This window comes from Rattus norvegicus, chromosome 20 (genome assembly GCF_021556685.1).
Source record: "Rattus norvegicus strain SHRSP/BbbUtx chromosome 20, alternate assembly SHRSP_T2T, whole genome shotgun sequence".
Taxonomy (NCBI): Eukaryota; Metazoa; Chordata; class Mammalia; order Rodentia; family Muridae; genus Rattus; species Rattus norvegicus.
Genome location: NC_141553.1, coordinates 26,372,676 through 26,388,664, shown reverse-complemented (window position 1 = coordinate 26,388,664; position 15,989 = coordinate 26,372,676). Strand labels below are relative to the sequence as shown.

Sequence of the window (15,989 nt, the reverse complement as noted above, 5' to 3'; positions counted from 1 at the left end):
AGCACCTACATGGTGGCTCACAACCATCTGTGACTCTAGTTGCAGGAAATCTAGTGGCTTCTTTCTGACCTTTGGGCATAATGCGTGTGTATGGCACACATACATACATGCAGGCAAAACATTCACACGCAAAAATAAATCTTTAAAAGAAATGGAGATGGGAAATACCTAAGAAAACCATCCTTTCAATTTTTTATTTTAGGTTTGTGTTCCCTCTCCTTTTACTCCTTCTCCTGAGAAATGATATTGGTATATTGTCTAGGCTGGTGTTGAATTCCTGGGCTCATGGGACTCTCAAAAAATAGGCTGGACTGTGTGCCATTAATCCATCCATTTCATGTGTAGGATCCACTGCTGAGAACTCTTACAGATGATAGTCCATTGAAAATGTAAGCGAGCTGGGTGTAAGCAGGCCTTATCTGTAACCTGACTTGAGGCCAGCCTGGGCTATGAAATCTCAATTGTGCTTCAAAAACAAAAAGTCATTTTAATACAAGTAGCCAAGAATGACCTTGAACTTCTTCCAGTCTTCCTGCTGTATAGCTTCCTGAGAACTAGTATTACCGATGTAGGCCCCACACCTGGGTCTATATGGGCTGAGGAATCTAATAGAGGGATTACAGTGTGTACAGCACTTTTGTAAACCCACACACAGAAGCTTCTGAAAAAATTCAGTTGTAGATTGTAAAACTATTTCAACAAAAACCAAAATCAAGTTGTGGAAATCTCAAAAACCGATTTTTGTTTCAAGACATTTAGAAAAAAATTAGGAAAATACAAAATATTCCCTTAGTCAAGAGATTGTTAGGATCTAAAATTATATGCAGTGAAAAAAATAATCTGTGAAATACTGAGTGTTCTGTATTTACATGCATACTAAAATCTGGGCTGTTTGTAATGTTTTTAGATCTAAACTTAAAATAGACGATATAAAAGAAGCCAACAAAGCATTGCAGGTGAGTAACTAGGTTTGTGAGTCCAGCTGAAAGTTTTTTAAAGTTGGTAAACCTGGAATGTTTGGAAACCAGGATGTTGGGGGCCCGTGGTTTGGTCCTAGCACCAGACGGTGTGAACAGAGGTGGCAGCCATGAAGGGGAGTGGGTGGTGCAGTTGCCCTTCTGTTCATCACTATCTCCACCCTTACTGACATGTTTAAAAGGATGGAAATGTTAGTTAGCATCTGTTAAAGGGTGTATAATGATTGGTCTTAGCAAACAATGGCACTATAATGCTACTTTAGCAGTAACATGTCCTTGCTGACCCTTCTAGAAAAGGCTTCTGATGCACACAACATTGCCTTGACTTTGGCTGCCTGAAAGAATCCTATGACCTGTGTAATGAATGATGGCCTTTTACTCCTAATCGCCCACCCATTCTTTTTTCCTGAGACACAGTTTCTCTGTGTCACCCTGGATGTCCTGTAACTCTTTGTAGAACAGGCTGGCCTTGATCAATCTGCCTCTGCCCCCTAAAGGTGTATACCACCATGCCCAACTCCATTTAATTGTTTAAGCAAAATAGTACATGATGCCAGGGAGCAGTGATGCACGAGGTAGGTGGATCTCTGAGTTTGAAGCTAACCTGGTCTGGTCTACAGAGCAATTCCATGCTACACAGAGAAACCCTGCTTTGAAAAAAACAAAACAAATGAACAACAAAATATGTTACTGCTGTAATATCAGTACTCCGAACTAGATTAAAAAAAAAAAAAAAAAAAAAGGTCCTATAGAGTCCCATAGAAAAGGGGGTTAGATTTGGAACTGGGGTTACAGGACATTATGTGGATGCTGGCCCTCTGGAATAACAGTAGCACTCTTAATGGCTGAGCCACTGTCCCAGACCCCATTCCAAAAAGATCTCAAGTGTTTTGCTTCCCTTGCCTTTAACCTGCTATTATAAAAACAGCTGCTTCCAGTTCTTATAGCTGTTTTCTCTGGCATCTAGCTCTGTACTCAAAGCAACACATGACTCACACTGCTCTCCTTTTGTAGTGCAGAGAATGGAACTGAACACACCTGACACATTGCTAGGCAAACACTGCATGACTGAGCCACACTAACATTTTCTCACCTTGCTATGGATATGGTTGAACCTGTTTGTTCACTCAAACTCATTTCTTCCTTGCATGCCCTTAGTAAGCATGACAGGGTCTCACTAGAACCCTGGCTGATCCTCTTGAGTGCTAGAATTAAAGATATATATGCCATCACACACCTCGCCTGAACTTTTTGAGACATGGTTTCCCTCCATAGCCCTGAACCCAGAGATTCAAGAAGTGCCATTGCCTCCCAGGTGCACTCTACCCTTGTTATTTTTCCTGAGGTCTACTGCCTGTCAGTTATTTTATTTCCCAGTGTTTTACTTCAGGACCAAAATGTTATCATTCTGTGACAACACAGCACTTTTATCAAATGTCCCCTGAAGAAGCAGAGTTGCTCATTATTTTGTCTTCAAGTCAAGCCCCCTACCCACATCAGGACAACGCAGAACTGAGTTCTGTCCAGACATTTCCTGAGTTTCTTTTTTCTTTTTTTGGAGCTGGGGACCGAACCCAGAGCCTTGCGCTTGCTAGCAAGCGCTCTACCACTGAGCTAAATCCCCAACCCCATTTCCTGAGTTTCTAACCTAACTCTGAGAACTACTGCCTGAGCCTTGTGCCTTCTTTCCTATGTTATTTCTTCGTACTGAACAGAAGTGACCCCCTAAAAAATGGTGAAAATGAGTCACAGTAATTGTGCACATGAGAATGCCTTTCTGTTTTCATACTTTTAAAGCAAGGACAGGTGTTAATGATTTGAACATTAACACTCATCTTTCCCTATTAGGGACTGGTCTGGCTAAAAGACAAAGATGCAACCCACTGTAAGCTTTGTGAGAAGGAATTTTCACTCTCCAAAAGAAAGGTAAGAGGGGTGAAAGTGATTCTAAAGAGTTTGGCGGGGCTGGGGATTTAGCTCAGGGGGCTGGGGATTTAGCTCAGTGGTAGAGCGCTTACCTAGGAAGCGCAAGGCCCTGGGTTCGGTCCCCAGCTCCGAAAAAAAAAAGAACCAAAAAAAAAAAAAAAAGAAAAAAAGAAAAAAAGAGTTTGGCAGCAAAAATGGCTTCTAATTTGGTTTTATTTTCCCATTTAATAGCACCACTGTAGAAATTGTGGGGAAATTTTCTGTAATGCCTGTTCTGACAACGAGCTGCCATTGCCTTCTTCACCAAAGCCCGTGCGCGTCTGTGATTCCTGTCATGCAATGCTCATTCAGAGATGCTCCTCTACTGTGCCGTGACATAGGAACTCAATGCTCCTGCACAGAAGCATCTACAATGAGGGAGGGCTGTGTGTACAGCGGCACCCAGTCAGTACTGTACCTCACCTCCAGCTAACACACAAGTTTATAAGTTATATGGGTTAGTATTCCGTTCCTGTTATTTAATCAGATTAAGATAGCATGTTTTAGCACTACTTCAACAATCAAATAACCTTTGACACAAGGTCAGATAGCAGAGCTAATACACATTTGCCTTACCTTACAGAGGCCTTCTTGAGAACAAGGCCACAGCTTATTTGCTTCTGAACTGAGTTGGCACCTGATGGTGCCTGCATATCTCTTAATGCACTTTAAAAGCATCACAATTCTCAGAGAAAAACTGGAAATGCGTTCACTTTGTTATATGCTGATTAGCACCGTTTTTTGAAATGGTAGCCCATGCCTTTAATGCCAGCACTTAGGAGGTGGAGGCAGAAGTTCAGCGGGGCCAGCTTGGTAGACAGAGCAAGTTCCAGTACAGCCAGAGCTGCACAGAGACAGAAAGGGGCTGGAAAGATGGCTCAGTGGTTAAGAGCACTGACTGCTCTTCCAAAGATCCTGAGTTCAAATCCTAGCAATCACGTGGTAGTTCACAACCATCTGTAATGATATCTGATGCCCTCTTCTGGTATTTACTTACATATAAAACAGCTACAGTGTACTTATATATAAATAAACAAATCTTTAAAAAAAAAAGAAACAGAAAAGGAAAGACAGACTGAATCAAAGTTGGGCATTTTTTATCATGAATTTTCTTGCCTCAGCTCTGAAGTGTTGGGATCATAGCTGTGTGCTTTCATCCCAGGTCTGTATATTCTTCATTATCTGGTAAGATTCTAATTTATTTGTTTGTCCGTCTCCCTCCTCTACAATGAGAAAGACCAGTGATTTTACCCCATCCTTTCCTCTTCACTTGCCCATCTTTCGCATGGTGGATTAAAGGACTAGTGCTCTGGCCTCTAGTCTTTCCCTCACTTTAAGGCGAGTTTTACTTAGAACCATCATCCTTATCCCAGATGCTAACTTTTGTAAAGGGTCAGATTCCAAAGGAGAAAACATTCCTTCCCAGGGAACAGGGGGACTGAGTGAGACCACAGGCCTTTAAAGATTCTAAAGAATTAAAAATAAGAGCATTTAAAACTTTGCCTTTGCTATGAAAGAGTTAAGTTTCTCCATCCTCAGTTCTCTTAGGATTCTAAGAAGCCTTACATTGGTGCATTACCCACAAGAGAATTTCACCCTATGTGTATATCAAATACCTTTATGCTATGGTCTTAGGTAGATAGTGGTTCCTTATTTTTTCAAGCAGGGGGAAAAAGCATTAAGTTACTTAAATCATGACCATTCAGGATCGTAAGTATATTAATTTCCAGTCTTGTACCTTTAAGTCTATAAGCCTTTCAAAACGCTATCGACTTTACATTCCCAAGGACACTGGTCAGTGACTGGGTACTTTTCTGATCCCCTTTCCTGCAGGATCTTTTCATTTGCTGCAATTCAGTAAGGTTTTATAAATTGCCATTTTACAAAACCAGTATTTACCAGTTTCTGTGGTTAACTTACGTTCGCTCTGACAGATTTCTAGTTGTCTCTTCTTTTGGCCTTGAGACAGAATTAAGATAGTAAGGCAGGAAAGGAGGACTACCACAAGTTTCAAGGGCAGCTTGCTTGGTTCATCCCTATTGCTACACACACACACACACACACACACACACACACACACACACACGGTGGTGAAACCCTGGCACAAAAATTAAAAAATTATAATATATTCTTAAACCACTTTGACTGATGGGGATGACTAATTTTTCTGCTGTTGAAAGTGATCATAGGGGACTGGGGAGATGGCTCAGTGGTTAACAGCACTGACTGCTCTTCTAGAGGTCCTGAGTTCAAATCTCAGCAACTACATGGTGGCTCACAACCATCTGTAATGGAATCCGGTGCCCTCTTCTGGTGTGTCATAGTGTACTCATAAAATTAAAATCTTTAAAAAAAAAGTGAGCGTGGGGTTGGGGATTTAGCTCAGTGGTAGAGCGCTTGCCCAGGAAGCGCAAGGCCCTGGGTTTGGTCCCCAGCTCCGAAAAAAAAAAAAAAAAAAAGTGAGCGTAAATGAAAAGATTTCAAATACTTAAAAATTGTCATTAACACAAGCCTTTTCTGGAGCAGCATTAACTCGATCAGTGGTAGAATGTTTGCTTATTATGGCCGTTAAGAGCCTGAATTCTCAATTCATAGCACTACCACCAAAAGATAAAAACCACCCAACTTTAAACTTAGGTTATCCTATTCATTACAAAACATTCACAATTCTTATTTTGCTGAAAATTTCTGTCATTCTCTTACTTACCTAGCCAGTACTACCACAAAGATGTCATCATGGTGCCAAGGAATTGCAACTGTAATTCTGATCTGTAATGTTTTTAAAATAAATGTGAATTTTATAACATGGAGATCTAAGAAATTGACAATTACTATTATTGCTTTAAAAGATTTGTTTATGTGTGTGAGTGTATGCCATATGTGTGCAGATGACCTCGGAGGCCAGAAAAGGTATTGGATTCACTGGAACTAGAGTTACAGCAGGGTTGTGATCAACCTAATGTGGGTGCTGGGAACCAAAAGGCCCCTCTGAATGAGCAGCGAGGACTCTTAAGTACTCCACTTAAGTCCTCTCCAGCCACCTACTTTGAAATTTAAAGTAACCCTTGAAGTGCTTTTGACTTCTGTGGCAAGCATGCAAACTAGTTCATCAGTATATAAGCACCAAGATAAACCCATAAGACAGAAACTCACCGTTTCAGGTGGATAGGCTCCAAATGACATGCTGTGGCAACTCTCTTTTCTTAAAGCATGGAGAAAAATAACTCCTTTGCAGTCATTCGATCAGAAACCTCAATTTGGCATCTAACAGTACTTGCCTTTGCCTCCCAAGTGCTGGGATTAAAGGCATGTGATTCTCTATACCAATACATTACAGCCAATAACGAACACAAAGCATACTAGCACAGACAGCATTCCTTTATCTCCCATGTTGACATTTATTACATTAATAGCATGTCTAGCAAAAACAAGTAACAAGTTCAATAACTGAGTTCACATTGACAGGTTCATTTTGATCCATTAGCCAATTTAGGGAAAATGTCTTATTGACCAAAGTGATAAAAGATTAGTAGAAAGCACCTTTCCTTTGTTATACAGAGCACTTAACTACTCAAAGCCAGTTTCAGACACAAAACCAGCTACAGCATTGTTTTACATTTTCTTAAATGTCATTTACACCATTGAAGACCCTATTTTCTTAGGTGAGAAACTGAAAATACTCAAACTACTCCGACAGACTCAAGTTTTGGGAACATTTTTGGTATCTTAGTCAAGTGCTATGAGGGTTTTAAAATCTCAAGCTATAATTTCAATACTCCTACCTCCCTCCCCCGTTCATAATACAATTGTGAATATTTAGAATCCAGATACCTCTTAAATTATTCAGAGCTATGCTTGATAAACAAGACTGAAAAGAGAATACTAACTTATATTCTTGAACCCCCTAGATCTATCTTTAGGCTTTTATTTACATATGTCCAGGAGTGAAAGTTAGCGCTATCCCAGATGCCTACTTGCAGTCTTGCCCTCTAACACTGCCCTATGTTAACAGTAAAATACATCATCCCAAATCTTACGAAGGCAGCACATCTTTAGGAGTACCTATATATAAAAAGTAGCAACATCAGTGGTTTGAATATAAAAATTTATTTTAAGTCAAAGTATGCAACAAATAAAACCTACAGAAAACAGATTTTCCCATCACAGTTTGTTGTTTTACCAAATAATATCTTGAAAACACATTCCTTCAGTCATTATAAAGTTCTTGAAATACAAAAGAAATTTGTAAGAAAGTCTAGTAGAGCCGGTGTTAGGACGTGTACGTTGGGGTGGTGTTGTCAGTACATCCCACGCCATCCACCTCCACTCATTCCACCTTGCCCATAGTAACCTCCACTGCCTCCACCACCACGACCTTAAGAAGACAGTAAGAACCACCCATCAGGAGACATCCATGTCTTTAAATGAAGGACAATACCATGACACAGAAACAACTACTTACCATAGCCTCCCAAGCCATCAGGAGCACCATAGCCTCCACTGTAGCTGTTCCCCATTCCCATCCTCCCAACAGATCCGTAGCCTCCTTGATTATCTACACATAAAGAAGCAACAGAGGATGATTGCCTAACAAAGTAGCTAACACTTGCTTATTCTACAAAATTTATAAACCTAGGTTTTGGAAGGATATGCTAAAGCACCAAGGAAGGAGGATTGTGAGTTTTGGGCCAGCCTGTGTTACAGAGGAGATGCTACCTGTCACAAATACAAAACTATACATACCCATTCCATCTCTGCCATAGCCTCCCATTCCAGAACCTCCCATTCCAGAGCCACCTCCAGGGGTGGAATTCAAGAAGAGTTCAATGTATCGATGTTCTTTAGAAAAAAAAAAAGTGGAAAAAGGTAAGAGTAGAGAAAAGGATGCTGGATCAAAGGTATTAAATAAAGATCAGTTAGCTAGTATTTAAATAGGCTTATCCATAAATATAGAATTCAGATAGCCATTAAAGTTTCAGATAGCCATTAAAGTTTAAGCATTATTAACAGGTCAGATGATTTTAAACCTTTGGGTCTACAGCACAAGCTTTAACAAGTATTTTATAAACTGCCCACCACTACAAAACAAGCATACCAAAGATATCACTTACGCATGTTGTTTTTATCTTTAGACATGGCAGCCACTGCATCTTCATGTGTCACAAACTCTACATCTGCCTCTCCTGTTGCTCTGCCATCGGCTCCAATATCAATATGAACGCGTATTGGATTGAGTGGTGAGAAGAACTAAATAGAAGTTATTCATTTTAAAATTCCAGCTATTTAAAGTTAACACATACCTTAATTACTTTCCTAGTCCACTAAATAAACTACTAAGAGTCTCTAAAGGCTGAAGCATTGTGGAGGTAGGCTAGTCATCCTTTGCTACAGAAGTGGTCAACTTAGCTCACGCAGGGAAGGAGTACATATTTTAAAATGCAAAAAGCACTTCTATTTTTAAAGTTAAGGCAATACTAAATTTTAAATGAGAATTGTGCAACTGTGGGATACAGCTCCATGATAAAGTATACTTAGGAGTATCTTGAGTTTGGGATTGCTTCAGTCCCTACCAAGCTCCTACCTAATTGACTATCCTTAACAGAGCTGGGTTTCTGTTGTTTATTTTAATGCATTTTTTTTTAACCTGCTGAAAAATCTCGTTAGGTCAGCACATAATGGGCACAAACAATTATGTGCACATTAGGCAAATAATCAATCTACTAAAAGACAACCCTAGCCTGAGTCTCAACAAATAAAAAAGATGAGTCAACTGGGCATGGTAGCTGCTTGTAATTCCAACAGGCTCAAAGCCAAGTTAGCATTTGCAAATTCTTGCAAATTCTAGCCCAGTTTGTCTCCCCGCCATGAGTAATTATTATTAACAAAAAATAAATTAAAAAACGCACTATAAAACCACAATTACTCACATTAGCAATATCATTTTCAGTCGCACGAAAAGGCAGCCCTCTCATGTGCACAAAATGACCACCATGGAAACCTGAACTTGCATCACCAGCTCCACCATAGCCATGTCCTCCCATGCCTAGATAAACCATGTGGGTTCACATAAGTATATTCATATACATCTCCAAAGCAGTGCATTGACACAAGTTTCCACTAACCTATCAAAGTTGTCTTACTACTACTGGAAAGTTACCTAATTACTACTGGAACTTTACAAAAGGGAATGGTAAAATTGACTTCAGTGAATAGTTTTTTTGTTTTTTCTCCCCCCTTTTTCGGAGCTGGGGACCGAACCCAGGGCCTTGCGCTTGCTAGGCAAGTGCTCTTCCACTGAACTAAATCCCCAACCCTGTAAAATTGACTTCATTATGACAATATTCTGTTTACCTCTTCCATCTCTCATCCTGTCATCAAAGCCATCATTCCCATAGCCGTAATTATTATAGCCACCATAGTCATCAAAACCTCCATAGCCTGTGGAAAATGTAAGGAAAAATAAATACAACTCTGAGCCATTGTTCTGTAAACTAGCAGTAACTGTCTTAGCTCTTTCAATTATGTTTGCAGCTGACTATATGTGAGAAAAAGTGAACACTTAATGGAAATTTACAGAGGATAAATTCAAACATGACATGGAAATGAAGTCTCATATTTATGCCAGGAAGAAAACATGCCAACCATCTTTATTTTTACTTCTCCACTGTGTTCTCTAGCTGTCAAGACATGCATCAATCAAGTTCCACCTGATGGTCATGGACATCCCATAATTTCATGACCAGGTTTTGAAACCTCATAGGTACTGGAATTACTGCCATTTCTGTACTTCTTGACAAAGTGTCAGGAACATCAAGAAAATGACAACAGAGCCTTTGTTCATTAGACACACATACCACCATCATATCCATCACCTCCTCGTCGCATTCTGTCATACATACTTCCACGCCCAGCTCCATAATAACCCCCTCTTCCTCCTATTGGTCTATCATATGGTCCAGGTCGCTGTCCCAGCAATCTTCTTGGTGGATCATAAAATCCTTTGATTTCACTCCTGCTACTCCTGAAGATCTCAATATACCTATTTAAAAATGTTTTAAGGTACAGGTTTCAGCTCAGATGCATTAGAGAGTAAATTAGATACTGGGCAAATGCAGTAAGTTTGTCTATATCTAGGTATATATCCCAATTTAAATTGCCTAAATAAACCATAAGGTTAACGTTTTTTTACACCTACAAACTTAAATATTTAAGTTTTACATAGACAAATGAGTCATTTGAAAACACTGAATTAGGAATATATTTTAGCTTGTTTCCTTTAGTACAAGATAGGTATATTAAAAAAAAAGAACAAAAACAAAACAAAAATCAGGTGATTATACAAAAACAAATTTAACAACATCCTACAAAAAAAATGGAAACAATCTAATTTTAATTTAAACTATAAGCATTAATTCCCCACCCAAATCTGTATTTCCATGTTAAATTTAGGTAATTATCAATTCTTTAAAACTACCCCAGAAAAATGTTATGCTTACCCCCCCCATTTAAGCAATAGCGACCCACAACCCCCAAAAATAAAAATGTAACACCATCCCAAACTCTCCATCCCCACCTGTGCCCTATTCTTTCCTTGTGTTTCCCCAGAGCATTTTCTGCTATCTCCTTTGAAGCAAACTGCACGAAGGCCTCCCCTGTGCTTCTCCCCTGGTAGTCCATCGTCAATGTTATCCCATTTGGCACGATTTCCAACCCTTTAACCCAAGGACAAATACCCCATCAAGGGGAACAGTGTTAAAGGCTGAAACATTCCCATCTGAATCAAATATTTAAAACAAATCTAAACAAAACAAAACAAAAGGCTTAGTTTCCCATCACCCCATAATACAACTGGAATAGTTTTCAAATATCATTGGATTAAATATTTTGTGACCAGTGTCTTAAAATTATACTTCTAAAAGCCCACTACATGAAAAACTACAAATCATTTAACTGTGCTCCCAATGGTAACTCACAGCCCATGTCATCACAGTTACTCTCGGTTAACTACACTATACATCATCAATGTTTACTTGGCCTACACATACTCTATGCAATAGTAACTGGAGCACATTCCCCATTTTACTATATAACCCAGGTTTTCACAAAACTAAGTTCTAAAATCAAATGGGTTTTACAAATTAAAAACAGTAACAGCTAATAAACACAATTTAAAATACTACTAAACTTTGACTAGTGCTAGAGGTACCTTGAAAGAACTGAACTATTTCCTCTTTGCTGCAACCAAATGGCAGTCCACGAAGTCGCACTGTCCCATCACTAGCGTCATTTGGACCATTATGTTTCATAACCCAATCCATTTCAATACCGCTTGATTTAAATGCTATGAAAATAAACAAGCACATAAAGCAGTCAATCACAACACAGTCTTACCAAAACTCCAACAACTCTGACAAGTGTCACAACTCAAAATGCAGGCAAAAGTTAAAGTGACTCCTGGGACAATCTGCAACAGTGTTCTATTAACATGCTTCTTTGGGGTAGGGTAGGAAAAGATAGTGAAATTCACCCCCCTCCTACCAACAACCCTGAAGATCTAACAAGGCTTGTAGAATTTTACCACCAGAATAAAATTTGCTGTCACACACTATCCTTTTCCTCATGCTACACTGTTTTACAAAGCTCCCCAGACTTTGTTTTACAGACAGGGTGTCACTATATACCAAACTTGTTTCTGTTTTTTTTTTTTTGTTTTTTTTTTTTTGTTCTTTTTTTCGGAGCTGGGGACTTGTTTCTGTTTTAAAACAAGGATCTTCACCTTTAATCCCAGCATTGGAGAGGCAGAGGCAGGAGAATCTCTGGGAGTTTAAGGCTAGCCTTGTCTACAAAGTAAATTCCAGGATAGCCAGGGCTGTTCTCTAGTCTCAAAAAAAAAAAAAAAAAAAAAAAAAAAAAAAAAAAAAAAAAAAACCAAACACCAACAAAAAGAATACAAGACGAGAAACAAAACCAAAAATCCAAGGGCCTCAGTGCCCAGGTTCGCCTTGAACTTCAAGCAGTCGTGCCTCAGCTGGAGAGTACTAAGCTTTACTGACACACCTGCCCAACTGCAAATGTTTAATAACACAAAGGTATATATAGTACATGCCTATTCATATTTGAAGTCTGAGTATAAAAACAAACTAATGTAGCCAGGTGGAGCTCTATAACCTGGACAGGACTCATAGATGGAATTACAGATGCTACCACACCAGCTTAAGATAATCCCACCCTCACCCCCATGAGATGACTATAATTCATCACAAAAAGCACTGCTTCTCTTGCAGAGGACCTGGGCTCTATTCCCAGCACCTACACAGGGGCTTAGAACCTTGTATAACCCCAGTTCCCATGGATCTAACACTCTTTGGGTTTCTACCCATGTGGTATACATAACACAGACACAAGCAAAACATTCATAAAATTAAAATGAGGGAAAGACAAGTATTTCAGTAGCAAGTACAAGGGAGAAAGCTCTTTTGTGTGTCTAAAACTTAAAACACCATTTTTGCCAGGAAAGTCCTTATGAAAACAAGAACTCTGAAAAACACTACACTGATAACTTTTATTTAACAATCTTTTATTACAGTTAATTAATCTGGTGTATGTGCTCATACCTCACACACATACCTGAGTGCAATGTGAAGGTCAGAGAAAAATTTTTGTTCAACAGTTCTTGATTTCAATTAACAAAACTTTACTGGGCAAAAACTGATTTGGACAAAAAGTTATCTCATAGGGTGACTTTCTATTCAAGTAAAGAGAGTAGGGAAGCAGCCTTGCTCTAATATACCTTTTAAGTCAACTCTAGAATCCCACTAAAACCCAAAGGGCAGTCTGTTCTGATACCTTAATATACAGTTTTCAAAGGCTATGCAACAGTTCACTTCACTATTTACAATACTCCAACCTTTATAACAGTGTCATAAACTAATTGCTACTCTGCTGTGGGGATGCCAATTGTTCTCATGTCACTAATTTCAGAGCTTGAGACAGGAAACCAACCTGAATCACATCCATGCTAAAGGGGAAGGAAGGATGGTTTGAACCTAGGAGTCCTAGGGTTGCCAGGGTAGGCAGCAAAACACTAACCATAAAACCTCCAAGTGATAGGACCAATTTAAAAATACTATCAGTTGGGGTTGGGGATTTGGCTCACTGGTAGAGCGCTTGCCTAGGAAGCGCAAGGTTCTGGGTTCGGTCCCCAGCCCCGGAAAAAAAAAAGAAAAAAAAAAAGACTATCAGTTAAAATGAAGCCAATTTTAGTAACATTTTTGAGACTTTAAATAGAAAACAAAAATTTCAGTCACAAAAGACTACATACTATTCCAAATTACACAAACACCCAGATCATAAAAATCTAAAAAAAAAAAAAAAAACCAAAACCACGATCTTCCCAGGTTTGAAATAGAGAACTGTCATGGGATGACTGTTGGTACATATATTCTTTTTGAAATTATAGAAGTGTTTTAAAAACCGGATTGTAGTGATAAGTCTGACAACTAGTAATCCACTGATTAAGTTGATGGTGGCTGACAGCTGCCACCCCAGCACTTGGGAGGGAAAAGTAACAAGATCCTCCAAGATCTACAATGAAACCCTATCTCAAAACAAAACACATTTGGGAGGTAGAGGCAGGTGGCTCCTAGAGAGTTAGAAGGCAGCCTTCTGTACACAACCAGTTACAGGTTAATAACAAGATCCTGTCTCAAAAAAAAAAAAAAAAAGCAAAGATATTTATAATATAATTCAATCAAGAAAAGTTGGCATATCATTTAGCTCATTACAGTCGATCTGAGCCCTCTGCATTTCCAAAGTCCATACTAATGAGCGTTTTGTCCAGCTTTTGTCGTAAATCTTGGAATGCGCTTAACAGTTTTCCCATTACTCATGAGTAATACTACAAACTAACTTTCAGGCCCAGGATGTCCTTTTTTCCTTTTTAACCCATCTTCAATGAAAATTACTGACACAGTTCTAATTTATGGACCCAAAACACATCAACTAGGTACGGGATTAGGCTTCCATTTTAATAAACAGAGTTCTGGTTCGAAACACCACAGTTTGATACTTAAGTTTTAAACACGCCTAGACATTAAATGAAACGAATGTATTTGACTTTCAGCCTTAATTACAGAACGACACAAAACACAATTCTTGGAGAATTACCTACACAAAAACCTCATTTAACTATCAACCCCTGCTTAAAAGATGTACTATGTACTATGTTCACCGGACTCGACCTATTTGAAACATACCCATCTCACCGGAATAGGGTGCTATTCCTATTAGATCAGCCTTTCACTTCTCTTACAAAATTAAAGTCTCGGTAAACATCTAAGCGGGGCATGCAGTGTGGGATGGGAAGGAATCCTTTGGAGATGCGTACGTACTCTTTCCGCAGTTCCAAATCGAGACTAAAAGGTCGGCTAAGCGTCCTTTACCTCCTCCTGCAGATTTTCCGTTTATCTACCTTGCCCTGGAAACCAGAGAACTAGGGGACAGCCCCCCTCCTTCGCCACCGAGGCGGAATTACAAAGGAGGACGGTGGCCGCCTTTGTCCTGCATCTGGCAGCGGAGCGCTCCCATCGTCACTGGTTTCTCCCCCCCCCCCCCCGGCTCCCCCTGTCTCATCCCGGGCGTCTGCGTCAGCAGCCATCCGCAGCCCCGCCAGCCCAGGTGCCTTCGAGAGCACCGGAGGCCGCGGTGGGAGGCCGGGCCCGCGGGACGCCATTTCTATCCGAAGCGCGTCCCGCCTCCGCGCTAGCCCGGCTCATTGAGCTCCCCACCCTCATCCCTACCGGAGAGCTCGGCTCTCCCGCCCCCCTCCTTCCTGACACTTTCCGCAAGCCAGAGGCGACAAAGTAGCGGGAGCGGGGAAAGGCGGGAAGGCGACCGGGCCGCCGTCGGCCCCAAGATGGCGGCAGCCGAGAGAGCGAGCGCCGGGGCGCACGGCGACTCCACTTTCCCTCACCCGCTTCCGGGCTCTTCGTCCTTCTCCCGACTCCGCGGTCGGCACCACCGGCCCAACCTACCCCACTTCTACTTCAGATACCCTGTGGGGTGCTAGCAACGCTGACTCCGACGGTCGCGGGGATCCGGTCGCCGGCAGGGACCACGGGCTGGTTCGCGGCTCAGCGCTCTCCACAACGGTTTTTTGGCTTGTTTTGTTGTTGTTGGTGGTGGTGTTGGTTTTTTCTTCTCCCTCAACCGTCTCCCGCGGCTGCAACCGCTCCGGGAGCTGCGCAGCACAGAGACTGGCGAGGGGGGATGGGAGGGAGCGAGCGAGAAGGAGGGGGCGGGGCGGAGTGCCCAGACCGGCCGCTCTGCTCTCGCGAGACTTGATTACAGTGGGGTCTTGGTAAGGGCGGGGCCAAGGGCACCTACGCACTCAGGACCTGCGTAGTGGCAACCGTGGTGGGCGCGGAATGGCGCAAGGAGACTGTTGCGGACTCGGTTATCTCCTGGTTACCGAACCTCTGAACCCCCGAGCTCGCTTTTGTCTCTCCCCACGGGAGGGCGTGTGTGGCTTCTGCGGAGCCGTGGTGACGCGGTTTGCGAAATCTCTTTTTTTTTTTTTTTTTACTTTATCCGCATTTATTTATGCTGAATTTATTCCCGTGCCATGAGCTTTTGTTTCTTCAATTTCTTCTGGGATATCTTTTTCTTCTGTGCAACCTCCTCTTCTGGCTTTGGAACAATCTGTTCCTTCTCAGTGAGGATCATCTCGATGTGGCAGGGGGAGCTCATGTATGGGTTAATCCGGCCGTGAGCTCTGTAGGTTTGCGAAATCTCTTTAATGTTTCACCGGGAATAAATCCCACACAGGCCCCCCGCGCGAAAGGAGCCACGTGGTTTCTGCCCCCCAACCAGGGAAAGGCTTTCTTTTCTCGTCTACCGTGTTTGCATTATGCAATCGGAAGAAAATGAATGTTTCGCCTCCGAAAATACAAAACGCCTAAATCCAACAGGATTCCCCTTTGTTCACCTGCATAGCCAACCTCGACGTCTTGATTGGTTTCCTACCTGCCATGTTTCATTTTTCTCTCC

At 41.2% G+C, this 15,989-nt stretch overlaps 2 protein-coding genes across 36 annotated transcripts in view; one reads left to right on the top strand and one right to left on the bottom strand.

Annotated features, from left to right (window-relative positions):
- The window catches only part of Rufy2 (RUN and FYVE domain containing 2), a 34,295-nt gene extending 26,005 nt beyond the window's left edge, over positions 1-8,290 (top strand). For 6 of the 19 annotated variants that reach the window (XR_015645055.1, XR_015645070.1, XR_015645057.1 and 3 more), the window contains 4 exons: positions 908-956; positions 2,826-2,903; positions 3,135-3,399; positions 8,075-8,290. Coding sequence is in view for 2 of the 19 variants with exons in the window: in XM_087598369.1 (XP_087454495.1) it covers positions 908-956; positions 2,826-2,903; positions 3,135-3,278 (271 nt within the window). In the remaining 17 variants the exon portion in view is untranslated. 19 annotated transcript variants of the gene reach the window in all.
- Hnrnph3 (heterogeneous nuclear ribonucleoprotein H3) lies at positions 6,426-15,198 on the bottom strand. 17 transcript variants are annotated; one of them, XM_087597764.1, is made up of 10 exons: positions 14,333-15,198; positions 11,149-11,283; positions 10,516-10,654; positions 9,797-9,981; positions 9,294-9,380; positions 8,870-8,985; positions 8,054-8,189; positions 7,686-7,781; positions 7,405-7,497; positions 7,031-7,317 (listed from the first exon to the last, which is right to left on the bottom strand). In XM_087597764.1, the coding sequence occupies exons 2-10, from the start codon at positions 11,258-11,260 to the stop codon at positions 7,241-7,243; spliced, it is 1,041 nt and encodes a 346-aa protein (XP_087453890.1). In that variant the 5' UTR covers positions 11,261-11,283; positions 14,333-15,198; the 3' UTR covers positions 7,031-7,240. The 17 variants fall into 17 exon arrangements, 16 of the variants coding, with proteins under 16 accessions (NP_001102002.1, XP_087453890.1, XP_087453894.1 ...); XM_087597768.1 differs by having other exon boundaries at positions 9,842-9,981; XM_087597762.1 differs by having other exon boundaries at positions 14,914-15,198.
- Between the last annotated feature and the right edge of the window lie 791 nt (positions 15,199-15,989).

Coding starts and splice junctions, on each gene's coding strand:
- Hnrnph3 (XM_087597764.1), bottom strand. CDS start 11,260: ATGGATTGGGTTATGAAACATAATGGTCCAAATGACGCTAGTGATGGG. Junction 9,982..10,515: donor AAGGAAAGAATAGGGCACAG/GTGGGGATGGAG, acceptor ATTTTTAAATAG/GTATATTGAGATCTTCAGGA. Junction 9,381..9,796: donor AGGTGATGGATATGATGGTG/GTATGTGTGTCT, acceptor CATTTTCCACAG/GCTATGGAGGTTTTGATGAC.